General features: G+C 39.0%; 3 protein-coding genes across 4 annotated transcripts in view; 2 read left to right on the forward strand and 1 right to left on the reverse strand.

Moving 5' to 3' along the window:
- Positions 1 to 2,383: 2,383 nt before the first annotated feature.
- Positions 2,384 to 6,904, reverse strand: MED19 (mediator complex subunit 19). The gene is made up of 3 exons (XM_074088340.1): positions 6,589 to 6,904; positions 6,049 to 6,420; positions 2,384 to 5,004 (listed from the first exon to the last, which is right to left on the reverse strand). The coding sequence occupies exons 1-3, from the start codon at positions 6,767 to 6,769 to the stop codon at positions 4,844 to 4,846; spliced, it is 714 nt and encodes a 237-aa protein (XP_073944441.1). The 5' UTR covers positions 6,770 to 6,904; the 3' UTR covers positions 2,384 to 4,843.
- Positions 6,905 to 7,193: 289 nt separating this feature from the next.
- On the forward strand, positions 7,194 to 13,225 carry LOC141428371 (uncharacterized). 2 transcript variants are annotated; one of them, XM_074088342.1, is made up of 2 exons: positions 7,194 to 7,528; positions 7,650 to 13,225. In XM_074088342.1, exons 1-2 carry the CDS (start codon positions 7,478 to 7,480, stop codon positions 12,951 to 12,953), a joined length of 5,355 nt encoding a protein of 1,784 aa, XP_073944443.1. In that variant the 5' UTR covers positions 7,194 to 7,477; the 3' UTR covers positions 12,954 to 13,225. The 2 variants fall into 2 exon arrangements, with proteins under 2 accessions (XP_073944443.1, XP_073944444.1); XM_074088343.1 differs by having other exon boundaries at positions 7,194 to 7,449.
- Positions 13,226 to 13,901: 676 nt separating this feature from the next.
- The window catches only part of Trxr1 (Thioredoxin reductase 1), a 33,560-nt gene continuing 27,876 nt past the window's right edge, over positions 13,902 to 19,585 (forward strand). The window contains exons 1-2 of the mRNA XM_074088350.1: positions 13,902 to 14,007; positions 17,234 to 17,302. Coding sequence (XP_073944451.1) covers positions 13,959 to 14,007; positions 17,234 to 17,302 — 118 coding nt within the window. The 5' untranslated portion in view covers positions 13,902 to 13,958. The remainder of the gene's footprint in view (positions 14,008 to 17,233; positions 17,303 to 19,585) is intronic.

Raw genomic sequence — 19,585 nt, forward strand, 5'->3', positions numbered from 1 at the left:
TTACTTTGAAATAGGTATAAGGTGTTAAATAACCCGAAAACAACTGGCATTGCTGAAGTTGTGTGCCAATTTTGAAGCTAGTCTTTGGGTGCATCTTTTACGCGTTTGTTCCCATCGAGTCACACCCTTAACTGTGACACTGTGACTCGTTGGGAATAATTTTACAAAAAAAAATCCAACCAGTCACACTGTTACTAGATGGGACAGTTTTTAATACTTGTTCCCAACGAGTCACACCCGCAATTGTCACACTGTGACTCATTGGGAATACGCTTTGCTACAAAAAATCCCAACAAGTCACACTGTTACTAGATGGGACAGTTTTTAATATTTGTTCCCAATGGGTCACACCCTTAACTGTCACACTGTGACTCAATGGGAAACGTTTTACTACAAAAAATCCCAACCAGTCACACTGTTGCTAGGTGGTTTTTTTTTTATATTTGTTCCAACGAGTCACACTCGCAGCTGTCACACTGTGACTCATTGGAATACGCTTTGCTACAAAAAATCCGAACAAGTCACACAGTTACTAGATGGGACAGTTTTTAATATTTGTTCCCAACGAGTCACACCCGCAACTGTGACACTGTGACTATATGGGAATACGTTTTGCTACAAAAAATCCCAACCAGTCGCATTGTTACTAGATGCGACAGCATTACACTTGTTTTCAACGAGTCACACCTTCAACTGTCGACACTGTGACTGATTGGGAATACTTTTAGTACCAAATTACCAACCAGTTATCACTGTCATCTGATGAGACAACATTTATAATGTCATTTGTTCCTAAGTAGTATTGGGGGAAACCTAACACCGAAGGCTAAGACGGGAGCGAAGCGCAGCGGAGCTAGGTAACACTGTGGTTGTCATCTTGTTATGGTGATGTGCTTAGGTTTCACTACGAGTACAATAAATACCTAGTGAGTCGACGCTTATAGGTGAATAATAATCACTGAATATTTAGTAACTTTTGACAAACCTACCAGCCTCTCCGCACGCAACAACCCAATATCAGTCCTTCGCGTGGGCTATAGTCATCTTTAGCTATGTATTACCGAACCCAGTACACTTTTAATGTAAAAACGGAATGCATAATGCTCGAAGAATATAAGCATCAAAAAACAGTTTTTCTCGGCTGATACAAAAAAAAGACCTAACACCGAAGGCTAAGACGGGAGCTCCGCTGCGCTTCGCTCCCGCCTTAGCCTTCTAAACCTAACCTATCCGAGTCGTTTCTGCTCCGCCCATCTTGCTCGCTCGCTTCGCTCGCTTGCTTGCTGCCATTGCCATATTTAGTACTTGTAATGATCAAGAATAAAATTATACTAGTTTGATCAGTAGAGTTATCAATCAGTTTATTACTTATTAATAAATTGAAATTACAATAAATGCTGTTGATTTTTCGTTTCACCGTCACACTGTCTTTTCATCGCCAAATAGCTTGGGAACAAAATACATTAAATGTTGTCTAATCGAGTAACAGTGTTGACTGGTCGGAAATTTGCTACTCAAAAGTATTCCCAACAAGTCACAGTGTCGATAGTTGAGGTGTGCCTCGTTGGAAACAAATTAAATTTCGTCCCATCAGGTAACAATGTGACTAGTTGGAATTTTTGTAGCAAAAAGTATTCCCAACGAGTCACAGTGTGACAGTTGCTGGTGTGGCTCGTTGGGAACAAATATTAATAACCATCCTATCTAGTAACAGTGTGACTTGTTGGGATTTTTTTGTAGCAAAGCGTATTCCAAATGAGTCACAGTGTGACAGCTGGGGGTGTGACTCGTTGGGAACAAATGTAAAAAAATGTCCCATCTAGTAACAGTGTGAATGGTTGGGATTTTTTGTAGCAAAACGTATTCCCATTGAGTCACAGTGTGACAGTTAAGGGTGTGACTCGTTGGGAACAAGTATTAAAAACTGTCTCATCTAGTAACAGTGTGACTGGTTGGTTTTTTTTTTGTAAAATTATTCCCAACGAGTCACAGTGTGACAGTTAAGGGTGTGACTCGGCGGGAACAAACCTTAAAAACTGTCCCATCTAGTAACAGTGTGACTGGTTGGTTTTTTTTTTGTAAAAATTTCCAACAAGTCACAGTGTGACAGTTAAGGGTGTGACTCGGCGGGAACAAACCCTTTTACGCACTAATCCAACACAGCGAGTAGCGTCTACTCGTACCAGCCTCGTTGGTCAGGTACATACTCAAATCGTCACTACTTTGAAACAATCGCGTATCTCCATTCAATGCGTCAGAAAAATTTGACCCTTGAAATAATATTAAGTTCACTCACGAAAATTTACGATTTTGAGGTACGTGCATTTTTGGAAGCAGTAACGAAATCCTTTTTTTTTATTATAGTAAAAAGCAAAGACAGACAAAACATCTTATCGCATTATTTATTCTACTGCATATGTAATGTACATGGTGAACATAATTGAATATTTACAGATAATAGTGCGAAAGTAAATTAAACAAACTTACAGTGAATGGTACAAAATATCACTTTCTACAATTTGTAACAAAATTGGTTTCTGTTATAGACACTGAAATGAAATAGTAGAAGACGTCTTTGCAATATGAGTCACACTGTTTCTTGTCTTTTTAGCTTTTGGAAGTATTTTTATTGGCACAGGAAAAAACTGAGCAAAGCCCGTCTCCATCCTGTTTAATACTTTCCGACTTCTTCTTTGACTATTATTTTGAAATCTTATAGGAGCAACTAAGAATGTCATAGAAATACTTTATACATCCTTAAAATGAGCCTCAAAATAACACATTTTGGTATTGACATTTCATATTTTACTAACTAATATCTATCTATATTTCATTCATTCCATGTTAGATAACATCGTGTTATCTGTCGTTTAAAATCGATACAACTAAGAAATCAAATATTTTCGTCGAAAAATATATATTCTGAAAGAAGTTTATATTCACATAATTGCAGTTAAAACTACATAGTCAGCGTAAAAGTCGTTATGCAGACAGCTAGGTCAAAAAAGAGAAAATAATTTAGCATGAAAAATTTGTGGTATCCAGTCTGTGGCTATTTTAGCCCGCCTATTGGGTTCCATGCGGCTGCCGTGGCCTGCCCAGTGCCATTTCAGCCTGGCAGTCGTTGCACCCACATCAGCAATGCGTGTTTTGGAGCGCAATACAGTGTTTCGGATCCGGTCAACCCGTTTCACTCCTAACATACTGCGCTCCATTGCTCTCTGGTAAACCTTCAGTTTGGCCTTCTGTAACTCAGTAAGTGACCATGTTTGAGCAGCATAAGTTAGGACCTGGATGTCTTTCTTTGCAGCTGGTCAGAGATCGGCCAAGACCAGGTCGAGTGGAGGACATGGGGGAGGCCTTTGCCCAGCAGTGGGACACCTCAACAGGCTTATAATAATAATAATATGAAAAATTTGCTGAGACCCATGACGGAGACTGTTGTAAATACATGTAACTTATATATTTTGCTTTTCGTAAGTTTTGGCGAAAATGCCCCATTATGTATAACGCAATAAAACTTGCAACACCCATCATTTATAAAGTATGCCACATTTCATTCTGGCTGGCTCACCATGAGATAATTGCGTAGGGTCAGCATCAAAAGTAGATATATGTACTGTACACTTTTGAACTTTACTTAGACGTAGGCGTCATACAAGTTTGACAAATTATGTATCAATGAAACAGAGTAAAAAAGTGATGCACTACTTTTGATGCTGGCTGTACAATGGTTCAATTCCACATACAAAAATGAGAAAATAGAGGTTCAATTTCAGAGAAAAAGAATAACACAATTTTATACAACCAAGAAATGTTGGAACTGAATCCTAAGGGTGGTGCTCTCAATTGACACCACCAGACAAAAACGCCAATCTTGTTGGTATAACAATTTGCTGAAATTATATAGCAACTTACTTAATTACCTCTTCTGAAAACATTAAATAAAACAAAATTAACTTGATAAAGGTCCAAAAAATATTAAGTGAATTTATGCATCAATTTACCAGATACATAAATTATATATTGGTATGAGATGGCGAATGGATGAGGATTTTTATGGCCAGAATACCTTTGTTTGTCAAATTGTCACTAACCTAGTAACAACCAGCCTAAGAACTATTTTAGCTACACTATTTGCCTTAACTACCTCTTGGCCACAATTTTATGCTGAGGTCCATTGTATACATACAGCCAGGCCTTAGCCTTTGATCAGGGCGGAAGGGATATGCTGACAAACAGCAAATTATTTTGCAGAAAATGTTTTGCCAAGTAACAATTTGCAAATGAGTTGTAACACAGAGTAATGTTTCACAGCTCAATGCACATTACTAAAAAACTATTACCCAGCTAATACTTTTATACCGAGGGGTGTGAATCTAATCTCTAGTGAGGGGAGCCCATCTAATGTTTTGTAGGGATTTTGAATTCAGATCTTTTACATCCTGTTCTTTTTTCAACTTTTTTTTAAATAAATAGTATGGGGCTATTGATACCAATTAACCCAGTTCCAACCTAAGCAAATCTTGTACTGTAGGTATCAGGCAACAGATAAACATACTTATTTAGATAATACACTTAAATAAGTAAAAATGCACTGAAATACTTTAACATCCAAGACTCTAGAAAAAGTACATTTTTCATAGATATATTTAATGTGTACCAATGGAGTATTTATTATCCCTGGGAGGACCTCAAGATTTGCCAGGTTCTCTAACTTTCCTGCAACCAGTCAACGTGCCAAACATGGAAAGAGGCTAAAATTGTGACCAAGCTCTTACATTTAATTTAAAAATCAGACCTTAAACACTTCCACATCACAACATAAGTATGAAGGCTATATCTATGCGCTGGCGTGTTGGTTGGGGGTGAGCCCCCCGTGCTCGGGGCTGTGTTTCTGTTTCTTCCTCTTCTTCTCTTTTTTCCTCTTTTTGCGCTCCTTGTCATCATCGTGACGCTTCTGCTTTTTGTGTTTCTTTTCATAAGTGTCAGGGTTGGAAGAGTCTGGAAATAACATACATTTTCAATTTACATGGTCTAACTAGAATGACTGGTTAGATCATTTGCCGAAAATCGTTATTTCCTAGTAGCAAAATTTTGTGTTGATTCGGGATAAAACGTGATTGTGAAAATCAGATTAAGTAAAAAAGCATATGGGGAAATAATTAACCCGCCACTAGAATATTCGAAAACTAAAGTTTTTATTTTATATACATCATACTTTTACTTATATACTATAAAAAGTTTTTTTTTATTTGTAATAGCAGAAAAACAGAACTGCCAAAATATCACATAATAACAAATGTGAAAGTTAGTGAAGATGTTTGGATTTGATTTACTTGTTACTCAATCACAAAATAATTGCAGCATTTCGTCACTACTTTGAAATCTTGTATCTCAAAACAATATATCAACAAAAGTAACCCTGAAAATAATAACATAAAGTTCACTCAGAAAGATTGTCAATTTTGAGGTATGACTTTTTTTTAAGTAGTGACAATTTCTTCTCTATACCTGCAATGTTCAGTTTTTAGACAGTCAGTCCCTGTTCCGAGGTCATAAGAGGCACAGACAAGTTTGTTTGACACTACCTTGATGAATTCGACTATAAAGCACCAACACCGCTCAACTGATAAATCTCAAACATGCAAAGTGCTAAAGTACTCAATTGCATGACAAAGATCTATCAGTAGGGACATATTGGCCAGCATACAAAATTTAGGACATAATTATGCCTAAACAAATATATTAAACTTCCTTGGTAGAAATTAAGCTTCCTTTTCTGATAAACAAAATTTGATGTGACTAAGACACCACTAATGATGTCAGAAAGTACCCAGTCTTCAAATATAATTTAAATTTAATTTGTTTATAATTATTGTTATTCAAGTATTCCAGAAAAATAAATATTTCTTGGAAAACAACAAATTCAATACAATTAATGATTTTAATTAATGGTTTCTGTTTGTTTTATGGTATTAAATAAATGTATTTTCTTTCTTTCTTTCTTTAATTCCTAATTTACTAGTATTTACAAAGAAAAATTACCTTGCAATGGAGTATCTTGACCAGGAGGTGCTCCGTCTTTATGTTTGTGTTTCTTGTGCTTGCTCTTATGTCTCTTCGGAGGTGTGGAACTTATGTAGCGGTACTGCTCAGGTAGAGGGCCTGGGTGCAGCCGAAATCCGGCCAGCTGTGCACTGGTCAATGGCAACAATTCCTTGCCACCTATAGGCCGCTTGGCTATTACAGACCCCAGTGTACTGTTGTCTTCCTGCCCTGGCCCATCAACAATACCCGGCAAATTTGGTAAAAACGACGATAGGGATTCTTTAAGCTTTTTACCATTGAATTTACTGTAGGAATGCTCAAGGCCATAATATGCCATTAAATTTGTAGCCCCAGTAAGTTCACATTCTCCTGTAAATGTAAAGTTACTTCATATAGAAATCACAATAGTATGCAAACGAAGAATAAAATTTAAGAACAGTTACAAAACAAGGTAGGTAAAGGTAAGTACTACTACTAGAAGTCACATCGCTAAAAATTTTGATAATTTACGCACAAAGAAGTGCAAAAATCTCATACCTGGAGGTTCTTTCATCAAATAGAAAGGTCCGCTGTGTACGATGGAGGGATTCTTGCCGAGTTGAATAGTGGTCTTGAGGGTGCCAGACGAGTCCTGCCGCGAGACCACAGGCGACCTGCCGCCTCTCGGTGAAGACTTCGGAGAGTACGGCTCCACCTTTCTAAATTGATCAGACATCATTTTGTATTGGCATTATCCCCCAACAACCATAAAATAAATGAATTCACTTGCTAAATAAAATCAAAAAGCTTCATCGACACCCTTCTCCTCAGAAGCGTTTTGACAAATCTGCAAAAAACATGCAAAATGTAATTAAATTAACCACAGATACGAAAAAGAATTCAGCCATCTAGTGATGTTCTTGGTATCAATTTATACATTTTGGATACCGTATACATTTTCACATTGTATATAAAAGCAATAATTAACGTGATTATAAATTTGAGTCTTTATATTAGTTGTAAATGTACATAATATTAAATTAGAAATAGTAATTCATACACAAGTATTGTTGTCTATGATAAAAACCACGTGTTCCAAGTGCTTTTGTGTAACCTCTCAGTCCATAAAAAAGTTAAAATTTAAGAAAAAAAAAGTTAGTCTATGGTTCATGAATTAGCTTCTCGTAACGCGCTTCGTATTTCTCTCCAATGTATTGGGAAATAAACAGCAGAACGAAATTATATTAATTCAATTGTGAATGTTTACGTTATGTGAAATCTGAAAAATTGTTGTGCAATGTGTGAAAAGTGGCGTAATGGACCTACATGAACGGCTTTGATAGGAGCATTCCTCGCTCTGCAAAGTGACGCCATTTTACGGGAATGATCAGCTCGCGGCTGCTTCATAATAAGCCTGATGTAAGGACCGCTTCGTTAAAACTGATGCATGGAAACGAATCTTTACTGTTATACTCGTACTGGACGTACGATTTCAGAGGTATAGTCAATAAAAACTTTGTTATTTTTGCAATGATTATTTAAAATGTTTCGATTCCGCCTCGTTAATACGTCTTTTGTTTCTCAGCAGTCAAAATGAGCACGTGTTTTATTTGTTTCAGAAAACTATGGAAGATGGTAATAATGCTATCATAAAAGACGACAAAACCGTACTAGCGTCTTCAGCGAACTGTCAGGGCGAGCGTAGCTCGAAAGTGACTGCTAATGGGCACGAGTTCGCGGGCGAGGGCTCTGGCGCTCCGGGACGGCCCTTGCCGCGCCCGGAGCCGCGCCGCGCCAGCGCCGACGCCGCGCTGCTCGACAAGAACAGGAAGCGCATCAACCCGCTCAGAATACATCTTGGCAAGAGGCCTTTTGTCGATAATTCTCAACAGTATTGTGGAGTAGTAAAGAAAAAGAAACCACTCGTAACTAAACCTGTTGAACCAAGTATAGTACCACGAAATAATTTGCCTAGAGTTCCTAAACTAATACCAAAACGATTGAATCACCTGCATAATGCTATACCTCCAGTGGATAACAGTGTCAAAGACAGTGAACGAAATAAACCTGTGCCACGACTGGTGCCCAAGAGCCAGTTGGCACAATTCAAGAACAAGAACAAGGTGGAGAAGGGAGCTCAGTTGAAGGAATATGCTCAGAGCTTAGGACTACAACCAATGGTTAAATTCAAGTGTCGGAAATGCTGTTCCATGTCATTCAAGACTCTGGCTATGTTAAAGGAGCATCAGTTGGTTTGCCGGGCTCAGGCCAAGGAACCAGCATTAAGCCCAGAAGCAGCTCCAAACTCTGAAACAAACTCTGGAGGGCCATCTAGAGTGACAAGGAAGGTCTATCTCTGTTCAGCTTGTGGTACATATTATGAAAATTGGAACCTGTTTCTTCACATGCGGGAAGTTCACAATAGACACATATGCCTGTTTTGTCTTGGAATGTTTTCAAAAGCAGAGAAACTGTCTGCACATCTAACCAATAAGCACAATGTACAGGAATTCAACTATGAGAGCAAAGAAGATTTTTTCAATGTTTACAATGGAACTCTATATTTGATGTGCTGTATGTGTGATGAGATCTGTAGTGAGAAAGATGATTTCTTCAACCATGACTGCAATAATATCAAACCCAAACCTGTTCCTGTACTTGTCAGCAAGAATTCTATGAAATCTAATAATGTTAAATTGCCTAAAACAAATGACTTGCCTACTAATGGCCCCAGTACAATATTAAAAGATTTAGCAAAGCCAGTAAATGAAAGCAATTGTGACAAACTACTAATTGAGAAAAAACCGGAAACAGTGACATCCTATACAAACCAAGTTTTAACAAATGCAAATGAATGTGAACCTGTGAATAGTGACATTAGTATTACCTCGGAAACATCTACTTTATCTAGTAAAGATACTAGTAAAGAAACAAAAGACTCTGGCATGGATATGGATAGTTCTGGTACTAAAGTGACAAGCCCTATTCGGCCAAGAAAGCCCAGTCTTGAAATTCATAACAATGACCTCCAAAATGGAGATGACAACTCTGAAAGTTCAGAAGAAAGTGATTCACCTATACAAGAGAATGAATATGATTACAAATCCACTTTTGTACCAACTACTTCCAAACCTGACGAGCCACCTCCACCCCCAGTTGAGAAGGAAAAGGAAGGTGGCATAAAACTTAAATTAAGCTTGAACAATGCAAATTCACCAGTTATTATTAATTCAACTGTTGATCCCACTGTAGGGCAACACAGTCTCCACAAGCCACCAACCAGAACTAGAAGACCTCCAAAACGATATGAAAAAGGTTTACATGCAGAGTCCTCTTATCCTGTAAAAAATCCCACCATAAAGATGACAATTTGCGATAAAGCCGATAGCCCTTTTGTAAAGACAACTATATATGAAAACAATCAAGAGACAACATTAAAAACTCTTCTGAATAACAATTTAGAAAATGTCACCACAAAAACACCAGAGTACAAGCCAGAGAACACAATCAAAACAACAATTTATGACAACAAATTAGAAGAAGAAAATGCTATGAACAGGGTACCCAAGCTTACTGTACGAGTCCCTAAAGAACTTTTAGATAAGGACTCTTCAAGTGATTATTCATCAGACAGTGACTGTGGGGATAAATTAACAGTTGATGAAGACAAAACAGTAATAGAGCCTCAAGAGGAGCCTAAGGACATTTTGGAATCAGTATCAGTGGCACCAGAAGAAGAAATACCATCAATCGAAACTACATATGATGAACCCACTGCTCCATCAGAAGAATCCATGCATGTTACAGAAGATTTACCTGCTGAGGAACCAGTACCCAAGTCTGAACCAGCTGATGGCATAGATGTTGAAGTTAAAGCAGATGAACCAGAAGTCAATCAGTTGCCTTTGATTGAACTGAATTTAGATAGGCCTCTGGATAAATATCCATTGAAAGATTTACTGAAAGTATTCTTGGCATCTACAGTATACAACTGTGTTTATTGCAATCATGTACGCAAAATTGCAGTGAATTGTGAACATCTGTGCCTGCACATGGTGGAGCAGCACCGGTTCTCCGCCACAGTAGACAGCATCACGGCCGAGGAGCTGCTACCCGAGACCATCACGGCCAAGGTGCGCGCGGGCGCGCCCGGCCTGCGCGATCTCTACATCAACTTGGACTCTTATGATAGTGAGGAAAATGCTGAGGGTGCACAGTTCAACCACATCTTCGAATGTTTTCAGTGTTATTTCAAAACTCCTGTCCACAAAGATCTCTATTTACATAATAGGAAAATGCATCAAAGAACTATTCTGTTGTGTGTTATGTGTAAATCTAATTTTTATAGTTATAGTGAGTTATTGTGTCATTTATGCCCTGGAACTTATGATTCTGAGTATGAAATTAAGTTTAGATGCTGTTTGTGCAATGTAGATTCGATACCATCATCGTTTAGGTTAATGGTACACCTTAGAAAAATACACCATGCATGTAATGTATGTCTAGAATTCTGTCACAGTCAATCACGTCTCTCGAACCATGTCTGGAAACATAAACTGCACCATCTGTGTTATCGCTGTGGCATTGCTTATAGAAATAAACCAGATATAACCAAACATTTATTTTGGAAGCATGGTACAGAAAGTGTCATGTGTAAAAAATGCTTACAGAAAAAATGGCCGCATGTATACCATTTTTGCACACCTCCTGCTGTATTTGTGTGTGACGATTGCAGTCTCCAATTCACCAGAGCTGTGTACCTTAAAGTGCATAAAAGGTTTCACTCCGGAGAAACACCACATGCTTGTACAGAAGAAGGCTGCACAGAAAAATTTGTTTCCAAAAAATTGCTAATGAAACATGCTGATGAACATATTAAAAAGTTATTCACTGAAGATCTGAATGCAGAAAAACCTGTAAAGGCTGACGAGACTCCTTCTGAAGCTTCTAAAGCACCTATTCCGGTAATAGATTTGGTCAATGACAAACCTGAAGAGCCTGGAAGTACAGATATAAAATCCGAGCCAGGCTCAGAAGTTTTGTCTAAAAAGTCTAAGAAAAAGAAGCTAAAGGACAAAGATGCATTGCTGCTTGATGTAAACTTACCAGCTTTAAATCTTTCTGAAAGTGATAGCAGTGATGAGTCTGATAATGGTGGTCCTCCTATAAATTCTGTTAAAGTAGATAAACCAGAAGTGGACATTCAAGATTCTGTTACATCAATAACAGATGATACTGTTGCACCTAATGAAATGTTGGTTGATAAAGTAGAAGATAAAATTGAACCTGTTGATGAAAAACCAGATGAACAGAAAGTTTTAGAAATTTGGGACAACTTCAAGAAATATCAGGCCAAAGAACAAAAAGAAAAAACACCACCATTAGTTCCTATCAGAAAACATGTATGCGAATCTGATCATGATTATTGCTTGGTACCTAATGATTTGAATGGTGATGAGGATATGTTCAGTTTGGATAAAAAGAAAAATAGAAAATCACCTAAAAAGAGGCATGGTGATCTATCATCATCAAGCAGCAGCAGCAGCGACAGTGACTCCAGCTGTTCCTGCGGCTCGAACTGCAGTTGCTCATCCAGCAGCGGTTCTTCATCCTCCAGTTCTTCAGACTCTGATTCATCTGATGAATCTGGCAATGACAAGAAAAAAACTAAGCAAATACGAAAAACGCTACCCAATAGGAGACTAAGTAATGGTTCTAATGTAGATGTTATGGGTATGTCAGAGACTCCCATATTGATCCCAGAGAAAATAGAACCGCCTATTAATGAAAGTGACTTGGAAACCGATCAAAGTGAATCAGATGAAGAGTTTTATGATGAGCATCCTCAAAAACTAGCAAACAAACTACACGCTGAGAAACGTAACCAGCTGCTGCTTCTGGCGTCGGTGGCCACGTCTGAGGGCGGATCCATGTCGGGAGAGCCGAGCCGCGCCGCCACGCCTGTCAAAGAAGAAGTAGAACCCAAGATAGAAAGTGAAATCAAGGACAAGCAGCCAAGCAGCAAAAAGAAAAGTAAGAAGAAAAAGAAATCAAAGAATTCTAGAAAACATGGACCCATTAAAATTAACATTCCTAAGGACGTTATTGCGAAATCTGAGCGAGAGCCACCCCCAACGCCGTTAATTCCAAATAAGATCACGATATCTTTGCAGTCTAACACGGTACAAATTCCGGCAGCTCTTACTCCCTCTCCTTCTATTACTCCGACCACTGGTGTTAAAATGAGCGGCGGCACGGCCTCTGATAACAAACGTTCGTCGAAGAGAAGACGAGTACCGAACAAATTTTATGGGTACACCAGCGACGACGAAGGTAATCACCAACAGGCAGCGACTTCGGCGTTGAAACCTCAGCTACCCCCGAAGCTCGAATGGAGAAAGGAGGACTTGCCTTCACCCGTCACGCATAAAGCGAAGAAAGAAGTGCCTTCAACCACCCTCACCCATAGAATTTACAATTACCCAGAACCCGCCCCGATCAGGTTGACCGCGCCGATTCCGGATCCTGAGCCGCCGCGAATTCTGATGAACACAGAATCAATGGATTCGAGCGATTCCGATTCGAGCGAGGAAGGTGCACTGGAGATCTTCCAGCCGAACACGGGGCTCGGGACGGGGCTGGGCGGCGCGCCGGCGCCGGCGCCCACGTACCTTAACTCGGGCACGTCCAGCCTGCCGTACCCGTTCCAGCGGCCGGCGGCGCGCCAGGCGCGCGAGGGCGAGTCTGTCTACTGCTACTGCCGCTGCCCGTACGACGAGGTGTCTGAGATGATCGCGTGCGACGCGGACGGCTGCGCCATCGAGTGGTTCCACTTCGAGTGCGTGGGCATCATGGTCCCGCCCAAGGGCCGCTGGTTCTGTCCCGAGTGTAGGAAAAATCAAAGTTTTTCAGGTTACAGATAAGTATGTTAGGGTGTAAATATGTAACTTTACCGTATTGTTATTCTGTATATAACTTATTAATGATGTAGATATTTAGCTTTACTCGTATTGTATATCTCTGTAGGTAGCTTGTGTAAGTTTTAGGTTATTAGGTCTGAAGAATTGTATCATTGTTACAAAAAGTACATGTTATGCTTGATACCGGCTGTGCGGCAAAATCTGTAACCTGGCAAATTGTTAATGACATTAACCAATCAGCAAAATGGAAATTAAATCCGATTTTTGATACCAAACACTATTTTATTTTTATAAACCTACTTCGTTCACAGAGGCCAGTCATTTGACCAGCAATTAAATTTAGTCCTGTTTCTTTTTTGTTTTTAAAATTACTCAAATTAAGGTACCTAATGCAGATTTGTCCAGGTTTCCTTTTGATGTTTTTCTTCGCCGTCAAGGTCATGGCAAGTTTCAAATTTTCATTTCGCACGCAAATCCCAAAAACTGGCTAGTTCATGAAACTCTGTCTGCCTGAGAAGCCACGTCAAACCCACTAGACTACCACGGCACTGCATCTCACTTAGATACCATCAGCCAAATAAGTGGTCTATCAATTTTACAGTCAAGGGCAAAGATATCGACACGGCCAAAGTTACAAAAATATGTACACAATACACGTCTTTATGCTCTTAACATTAAGGCCGTGTATACATATTTTTGCAACTTTGGCCGTGTTGATATCTTTGCCCTTGACTGTACCTATAGTGTACAGTCATAGAAACTGAATCGCGTACCAGGGTGGAACCTTTGTGCTACTACTGCTGTCATTTTAACATTCCAGTGGGTACGTCCATCAAATATTGGCATAGGAAACTTTTTCTAGCGGCATTCCTCATTAAAAAAAAACTAAATGACTAACTGTTAAATGTCAGTTTTACAAATAACAAGGTCACAAATTATATCAAAATTTCCCGCACTAAGGAACTAATCCCGCTGTTATTGTATGGAATCGAAAAAACATCATTCAACATGGACCTCTCTCAGATTTGCCTCAACAAGAGTACTTGCAATAAGTTTGGTAAGAGCGCCTGAATGTGTTATACCTACCTACTCTTTCTCCTAGAGTCCACACATGCAGTGTACCTACCTACCTACCTTTAACCATTCAGATTAGTAGGTAGTTAGGTATCCGAGTACCTATTATGGCTAAGCATGCTTGTCTTATCTTTCACTTTTACTCTTTTGCCATAACCTACCCTACTGCTCTCGTTGTACCGTACTGCATATGTGCAATAAAGAATGCTTCTTCCTGTATTACTTATAAATAATGTGGCAGCCGATCAGCAAACCGTAGTGTTATGCCGAACGAACGAAATACGAAAAAACTTATTATTTATTTGTAGTATTTCCCTCATAAACTAATGCAAAAGATAGTAAACGTAGTTATTGCTTTGCTATCCACCACTGACGGCTTTCCGTGGACGGTGTAAATCGTAGACACTACGCTTGTCTACTTAATTAAAATTGTGTAGGCGATTAGATGCTGCTTAGGTACACCTACGTGAATTCATTAGTCATTTACTCATCTACTTACCTACCTACTTACACTTACGTCGAAATAAGGTAGGCGGTGACGACACTTGTTTCATCCGCTTTGACTCGTGGCATCCTAAGGACTTATATTACCTACTCGAGCAACAGAAATCAGTATTTTTGATTACCTAAGTACATTGTGTCTTAAGGGCGGTAAATAAGGAATTACGAACGAGAGTCTATTAGAAGCCCGAAGTCGAAGACTGAGGGCTTTAATGAGTCGATGTTCGTAATTCTAGTACCGCCCGTGCGACATACAATGTTTTTCATCACATTTGCGAGTATTTTTTTTTATTTCTAAAAGAAAAAATATAATTGTTCCAAATATTGGCGATACCTTGGGCTGCGCTTTTGGTAGCGCCGCCCTCCCCCTCCCGTAGCATGCGCCTGACGTGCGTGTGAATGTGATCATGCAGCAGCGCGCGCAGCACCCTCAGTACGGGCATTGACTCATTTACCGACCTTGAGCTTCATGACAATAAAATTTGTACGCGCAATGACTCATTTACAAGCAAGGTAGCCTGCATGTTATGGCACTGTTTACGAGCAAGTGTGATGAAAAAGTAGTTACCTAATTATATAACTATTCTTACAAAAAGTAACGATGAAACCATGGATATCGGATCGAGCGCAATCCGTGATCATAAATCCAAGGAAACTGCAAGAGACTGTTGTGTCAAGAAGGGAAATGAATGGTTTGAGTTTGTCGTTACATATTTTTCCAAGTGTGGAGGTAGGCAGAGTCTGAGATCCCATTCAGTAGATACGTTGCGTTACTTAATTCATAAAGTAATTGGAACAAATATTGCCAGATAAATGGATTGAAAAGAAGAGGGGGCACCAAACTCAGCAAGGAATCCCGTCATCTGCTGCCCACACGCATTCACCGACGCGTAAGAAATGCCGAGCTTTTGTCATTTTGTTTCATTATTCGGCTGTGTGTTCGGTGGGCAGCGGGGCGACGGCGGATTCGAGGCACCAACATAATTACAGTTATTTACAAAATGTTTTGAATGAAAGGCGAAGACATTCCCCTTGCGCTAACTGCTGCCCAGCGAGAATGCAGCCTTAAGCTTACTGTCTGACAGCGGCCACTGCGGGCGAGGAAAAGCGTTGTGGAAAATTCTGAAACTTATGATAGTTTCGACAAATTAATTATAGTTATTGTGGAGTCGCCATCGTAAACACACAATCATTAAGCAAACAATCAAATTCACTTTCGCATTTATTAAATAATATTATTAAGGGTTAATTATAATAGTAGAAACAGTTCAAATAAACGATACCAACCGATCGCCGTCATGGTAATGTAGCTTCCTAGCTCCTGTACCTTAGGTTGCTTATTAGGTAAATACATTAAACATACGGAGACATCAAAAACAAATACGTACCTACTTAAACCATCTAGATTGGCTATAAATTTATATAAAAGTACATGCAAATATATTTATGCCATCAACGACAGCCAACGCAGCTGGCTTAAAGGTTCGGGAACCGGACCATAAGTCAAAAATTTATTGATTGAATAGTTTTTTTTTTATTGTTTTCGCCGAATACTTAAGTAAGTAGCTAACTATCTAACTAACAACTATTAACAGAAATACCCACTACTAAGCAGTATTTCCCGCCGCAAATAAGAACCCAAGTTATAGATAGATAGTGCCACGAGATTTCAAGCGAATGGATTACACACACAGCTAAAAAGTTCTTGATTAATGAGTAAATGTCAAAATCCTGCTGTCATTACACGACATGTTGTAGCTGTGTATGTGTACCTAATCATTCATTTCAACTCTCGTGGCACGTACTAAATCGGTGTTAAATTCTAAATTCACGCATCATTCATAATTATAATAATACAATCTGTAAGTATGTACATGACATACTTATGTCAAGTACTTAAATTACTCACACATTATTAAGTCCCAGTCGCACGGCTGGGCTACTAAGGGCAATCCATTCGCAATGAGAGGTTCACATATCTTAAAACTTCTATTTTCTTTCTACGGTTCAAGTTGGAATTCAAATTAAACGAGCGAGACGCTCACTAAACACTTACATAAAATTGTGTTTAATCTTAAATTAATTCTAATCTTACATTTAAAACTTAAAATAATTGATTGTTCCTACTTAATATGTCGATAAAGTAGGAGTTACGTGACAGTTGGGACCTTTTCGCTGTAAATTCAAAAAGTTTATTTCAGATTATGCATCCACGGTGTTAGTTACAATTTATATTATCTACTTTGTGATTACAATTAAGGACTTAAGTAATTCTTAATGGGAATTATATATTTTTTTATTAAAAACGACAATAAAATTGACATGTTGATATTCCACGTGTCAACGTATATCTACTAAAAGGAATCATCGTGAAATTGCTTATTAAAAAATTCCACTCCTGTCACTCAACAAATTTTGCTCAACGATTTTCATTGGTCTTTTTCCCGCATGCTGTGAATCCCCGCGTGCTATATCAACCGATTATCGACCAATGAAAATGAGCCTTTAGTGTTGGAATTTGTCCACACCGGCAGTTTTAGCCGTTTAGGGTGTATCGATGGCGGCTTTCAAGTACACACGTGGGTACAAATGATAAGAGTTGCTGTATATGCTAAGTAGTGTATAGAAGTGTCACGGCCTGCCGACGCCCCCGCCCCGGAGTGAGACAAAGCCTTCAGAGCACTGACTTTGCTATTTATAAATTTCAGGAAACATTCGCAAAGTCACCTCCAAGCCCACTGCAATGACGAATGAAGTTATACAGTCATCACACGAAGGTAAGTAGTGGTTGAATCCAGTGGCGTAGCTAGGTAACCAAAGGCCCTGGGGCAAAAAATAAACTATGGCCCCAACTATTTGAAATCGTTTGTTCCGTATCCGTCGTGTTCCGAATTCGACGTACTCGGATGTCATTTATAGTTTAGTTTGTAAATGTAAGGTAGAGTCCGAGGGGCCCCCTGAGCTTGGGGGCCCCGGGGCACTGCCCCGTCTAGCTCTGCGGTAGCTACGCCACTGGTGAATGCTATAATGTATGGGTCCCATCTTCCTAGTTCCTTGTCAAAGGTAATCTGCCCACGTAACGTAGCAAAATAGTGTTTCGGATCATCCGTAAAGCTGCCATCCGTCCGGGTTTCCCCGGATTTGTCCTAGTTTAGAGGGCATCCGGGGAGCGTCCGGGTAGGGTTTGATTTGTGGTTTTTCTGTGCATCATCCATGTCTCAGTTTGTATTTTCGATATGGTTTTCACGGGATACCCGTAAAAGTAACAAATTTGGAGTTGAAATAAAAAAATTGATGTCGCTAGTGCTGCTGATAAGTAGCGTAGTAGAAAAAAGCAGCCTGAGATATGTGTATAGGAGAAATTTGTGTCTAGACTCCTGTCCAGCGGTGGTGTAGGGGTTATAGCACGCAGCACGGATTGCTGAGGACCTGGCTGTAAAATTATATAGTACGAAAGTGTATAGCTACTTTTGATGCTGACTGTACCTACCACTGAATCAAATTTGAAGTTTTAGCTGCTCATGTTATAGTCTATGTTATTGTTAATAATTTTGTTTGGCTACTCTAACTTGAACAGTTTACCTAAAACGGCACTTTCATTTTCCTAAATTACTCGAAAAAAATAAAAGAAAATAAAAGTGATGATCGCACTAAAGGCAGCTCTGACAGCGCCCGCACTAGCCCTTGATCAAGGTCAAGCGAGATTGTCTAAATAAATAGATATGCAACGGATATCCGGCCAATATTCTGTATCCGCCATCCGGCCTATCCGGCCACAATTCTGTGGTTCGCCCGAATACCGGATAGTAAAAACTAGGGATGGGCCGAATATTCGTTTTATATTCGGTATTCGGCATATTCGGCAGGTTCGGCAGTTTCAGGTACCGAATATTCGTATTCGGCCGATTATTCGGCTAAATCTAATACTCTTCTTTTTACTGTATTGAGTGAGCGATGTATGAGATGAGTGTTAAATGTGCTATTTGTATATGAGCTAGAATGAGGTTTTATGTTTTTGTTGACACTGTAGCTTTATTTCTGATAAAAAAGATGGTTATTAATTAAAAATAAAATATAAGTAAGTATGTAGCTGTTTTGAGATTAAGCTACACAGTGATTTTTTAAAATAATATGTTAATATGATCAATGAGGTCTTTATTGTGAGAAATTAAGCAAGTTTTTTGTTTTCTATCAAATCGCATGATTTTAAACATTTCAACAAAAAATAATCATATTTCTGGTTTCTACCTACTTAGAAATCAATTATGCCGAATATTCGGTTCGGTAAAAGTTTTAACGAACATTCGGCCGAATATTTGTATTCGGTGAAACCTATGTTCGGCCCATCTCTAGTAAAAACCTTATAGTTATGAATAAATACTGTTATTTATTTTTGTATTTATCAATTATTTGAAATTATGTAGGTAATTATACTGTACCTACTGAAGTAATAAAAATCGCACTTTCTTTTGTTGATTGATGCAACCACGTTTCAACCTGCACACTGTGCCGCGTGAGTTAGCTTAATTTGACTGTACGTAAAACTTAGCCGAACATCCGGCAATCTGGTCAACACTCCCGCTGGATATTCGGTATCCGGTATCCGGCCAAAGTTATCCATTGCACCTCTAGTAGGTACCTACATTGCTTCCGCGGCCTTTTAAAAGGCGCTATCAAAATTTTATTTTGCGCTGGACTATAAAGTGGCGCCCCTTGCCGTTTGGCGCCTGGAGCAACCGCTCCTCTTGCTCTATATCCCGTTAATGCGACTGGACACTTGTATTTTTTTTTACTATTATGGTTAACATATTTCTATACATTGATCGATCGTGTACTGTGTTAAATGTGTAGATGGACTTTGAATCAACAAACGTGATAACATCATATCATTTGATGTGATGTGATTGTGATGCTGATTGTCATGATCACAAATGACTTGCACAATGGAATGGAGCACGTCCGAGATTGCGGCTAGCGAATTTACTTGTAAAAGTTGTAAATGCTTGTTGAAATTATTAATGTACCTATTGCGCTGAACGAAAAAGGAAGTGTTCATGTAT

This window comes from Choristoneura fumiferana, chromosome 5 (genome assembly GCF_025370935.1).
Source record: "Choristoneura fumiferana chromosome 5, NRCan_CFum_1, whole genome shotgun sequence".
Lineage (NCBI taxonomy): Eukaryota > Metazoa > Arthropoda > Insecta > Lepidoptera > Tortricidae > Choristoneura > Choristoneura fumiferana.